Below are 3949 nucleotides of genomic sequence, written 5' to 3' on the forward strand. Positions count from 1 at the left end.
CACACACACACACACGTTCTCTAGTCAAGAAGGATGTGGCTTTAATTCGGTCACAAACCATGGAGGGAACAAGCAGGTTTTCTGGCGGCAGCCTTACTACTTTTCAAGAAACTGGGGAAATATTCCTCCAGGAGTCGTTAGACTGATCGAGTCATCTGTAAGCAGAGTTAGGCTTCTAATGCCATGCTGAAAATTTCTGCTGCCTGGGCTGCATAGTCTTGTTTTACTGACTGTCAAATAAAAATTGAAGAGCAGCGCTGTTCTGATGTGGGAAATGTATCTCTCTTTCTTTTTATTTCAGCTACCAAATTTGTGAGTTTATGTATGAACGGGAGCATCACTATGACCGAATTATTGATTGTTACCTGTGTGATCCAGTGAGAAAGGTGGGTTCAGAGCAGAAGGTTTAACCTTTCTTCACTCAAGAACATCAGGGTTTTGGGGGGGTTTTCCCCCTCCCTCTCACCACATTCACCACATACACAATTCCTATCTGTGCTTTTGAGAGCAGACAACACCTCACCCCCCTCTGTCACACTTCTCTGGTTTAAAACCTTTTTCATCCTGGTTGATTCTTTTTTGGGTGGTTGACTGAACAATCGCTACTGTAGTCATGGCCTGAATTAAGTTCCACACAGCTCCCTGCCCTCATCTGTAACTTGAACAGCAGTACATAAATCTGAGGTTGGGTTTCCTCCTGAGCCTGGCTTGTTTTTGGAGTTTCTTACCATATTTCTTTTGTGTCTCTGACCTTATTATTCCCCTTACCAGAGGCTTTCAATCCCCTTGTGTTTTTTTTGGCTGGGGTATAAATCCTTGCTGCTAGGTAAGCAGCAATACCTCTGATTTTTCAGAAGTGAGGCTTTATGATACCATTTTATTGGGCCAACTGTACAGGTGGGAGAGTTGTTGGACAGCCTTTTGGGCATCAGGTGCCCTTCCTCTTGAAGGCTGGTACAATACTCCAAATGTGCTTTTTTTTTTTTTTTTTAAATGCAGTGCTCTCTGCCCTAATGATGGAAGGACATGGCAGAGGAGCCCTGCATCTCTCTTTCTCTCTCTCCCCCTCCCCCCACCTTCTCCCCCTTGGGGTTTTATAGCTGATCTCACTACACTTCTAAGGCCAGGAGGTTGAAAGTTATGAGAGTGAGGGGGAGAAAAGCAGAAGAATTAAGAGGAGTTGGTAACAGAGGTGTAACCAACAGAAGGGCTGGATGATGTGTGGAAGTGAAGGAGACGGGGTGAACTGCTGAGACCAGTGCTGTAGAGAATGTGAACACTAGTAGGGAAAGGGGGGCCAGAGTGGAAGAGCTTGGAGAGGACTGGCCTTCCCTCCACAGTGGTGCTATCTTTTCTCCTCTCCTCTGCTCTCTTGACTCCAGGGATCAAGCTTTGTCCTTGCTGTGCAGGAGTAGGGAAAGAGATGATGACTCCAAAAATGGCAGGAGTCCAAGCCCATCTTTTTGCCAGATCTCATCCTGTCTCTCTTTTGCTGCCAGTTCTGTTACTCCTCTTAATTTTCCTTTAGAAGCTGTCTAGGTTCATATGATAACTGTTGCTGGTGATGTTCTCACTTGTGTTCATTGGCTCAGGTACTGAAAAGGGCTAGCCTTAGGGCTGCTTTTGATATATGCTCCTCCTAATGTTGTTAGTTGAGCTGTTTAAAAAGAACAGCCAAGGAGTCTGACCTTATCTTCATGTCTAACAACTAAGAAAAAGGAATAAAAATCCAGTTCACTGGTAGACTGAAAATGATTGTGTTCAAATAAACCAGAGCTTGCAAGCTGTCTTCTGTTCTTCTGAGAAGTTAATTGCCAGTTGGTGGGACAAGAACCTATGACACCTTTTTGTCAATTTTTTTATGCTTTTCAGGAAGACGTTTTCAACTACATCCACAATATTTTGTCCATTCCTGGATACAGCACAGAGGAGAAGCATTCAGTGTGGCAGAAAGCTCTGGAACATATGGAGGTACAGAATACGCTGAATTGATGGCATTTCTGAATTTTAGCACCTCATGCTGTTTTGGAGGAGAGAGCATGTCCATCTCTGAAATGGCATAGCTGTTTGGTAGGAGAGGAGTAGTGTTGCAAAGGGGGAGCTTGCAGTTGCTGTACATTTTACCATACTGTGTATGTATATCTTCAGTGTATGTATGGGCCAAATACTACTCCACTGATTAGGTGCAGAAATGGACTTGGCCACTGTGGTTCCACCCTACTGCACCCTGCTAGAGTCCAGGGAAAACTCGATGCAAAAGATGGGTGAGTTGTCCATGTCTGCTACTTTTTGTGACTTAACACACAGTCATCTTAGCCTTAAGATTACCAAAGTAGATGAGTAAATGGCTTTTCATGCACTCAAGAAGGGTGGAGTTGGATCACACTTAGATGCTGAATAGGGTCTGGCCCATAGTGCTTATCTACTGTGCTATACATCCAAGCCCACAAAGACATACCACTGTCATACTTCCTTCACACTCCCTACGTGTGGTCTGCGTAGTTCTTTGCAGACAGCATAGAGACCATATGCAAAGACCTCTTATAGAAAGAAAGACCACACTCAAGCTCATTTTCATGAAAATGTTGCTGGGTTTATTGCTCACAAAGCACAGCACAAACATTCCCAGGTCATCAGGGTGTTCTTGTACTGTCTGCCTATGACAGTGGTCTGTCATTAATCTGTATGCTCCATCAAGCCAGTACAAGGTTCAGATTTTTCCAGCTTCCCCTTCTATACAGACCAACCCACATTACTAACCAAAACAACTTGATTAGGAGCTGTGCATTTAGGAAAAAACATGTTTTGAAGAAGCTGCCTATTACATTCCTCTATTATCTTGGATCATCCTGTACCTGTCATGCATCCTGATCTGTGTTCCTGTTCTTCCTTCATTATACAAATATTTCACCGTTCTTGCTTGAGACATTTGACTTAAGCTGCCTTCCTAGCAGCAGTACACATCTTGTATCATTCTCTGTTATCTTGTACCAGTCTCTTACATGTATATTCCAGTCTAAGCTTGTGTAAGGAGCTCTAGTGAGACCTACTCTGGTCAGTGCCTAGCCAAGCCTTTCTGTGAGTAATATGTGCACTAATCAATGCTTGTTATAAATACTGCTCCAGCACAATGAATCAATACCTTATGCTGGAGATGTCCCTGAAGAGGGGCTCCCTCCTGTGAGGTTCTTATATCAGAATAGGTTCTCTTTGCTGGAGAAGAGGGTTCTGCCACATATGCTGTGGGGGTGGGGGATCCCTCTTGCACTGTATACAGCCCAACTTGATGCCTTCGTTATTTGTTAAGTATGGAGGTGGGGAACTTCCAGAGCTGTGACAACGTGCCCTGCTCTTGGTGCTCACTTGGCACCAATCTCTTGTATGTCATTTGGCAATGAAGGGTCAACGCTATCTTTTCTCACCCCATTGTATTAATATCCCTGGAGGTCCTAGCTGAGGTATTCCACCTGTCAAGGTTATGGTGCCATTAGGGGACCTCATAGGTATTTGGGCTGTTGTGAGTCTGCCCTTGTCTCAGGGGTGTGCTCCCTTTTGAACTCACTGATGAAAATGCCCTCCATTTTTGGGAGCAGTTGCTTCAGTGAAGAGAGCAGGAGCATCTAAACTAATAATACTCTCCCTGTACTATCTTTTACCTGGGTAATGTGTCCGAATGCATTCCAAATTCCTGCCAGCAGTTTCTTCCAAACTATATTTACCGATGATATAATTACAAAGCTGAAAAACTTTTCTCCCTCCGTCCATTATTTTCATAATTATCTGGTAGGTTTGTAAAATCTTCCTTTTAAACTAAGTAAAGCATTTATTTTCCATAAGAATCGTGTATCAAATTTCAGTTTACAATGGCCTTTTTCAGGGTTTTTTTTTTTAGAATTCAAGAGTTTTAACTTTTCCCCTTCCAGGTTGTTATTTTGGAAGTAAGTTCTTT

General features: G+C 43.4%; 1 protein-coding gene across 4 annotated transcripts in view; it reads left to right on the top strand.

Annotated features, from left to right (window-relative positions):
• VPS8 (VPS8, CORVET complex subunit) overlaps positions 1–3949 on the top strand; it is a 193963-nt gene that overhangs the window by 87974 nt on the left and 102040 nt on the right. For all 4 annotated transcript variants that reach the window (XM_019503787.1, XM_019503790.1, XM_019503789.1 and 1 more), the window contains 2 exons: positions 302–386; positions 1873–1971. In XM_019503787.1, coding sequence (XP_019359332.1) covers positions 302–386; positions 1873–1971 — 184 coding nt within the window. The remainder of the gene's footprint in view (positions 1–301; positions 387–1872; positions 1972–3949) is intronic.

The sequence above is a fragment of the Gavialis gangeticus genome, unplaced genomic scaffold (genome assembly GCF_001723915.1).
Source record: "Gavialis gangeticus isolate Ggan-Ray unplaced genomic scaffold, GavGan_comp1, whole genome shotgun sequence".
Lineage (NCBI taxonomy): Eukaryota > Metazoa > Chordata > Crocodylia > Gavialidae > Gavialis > Gavialis gangeticus.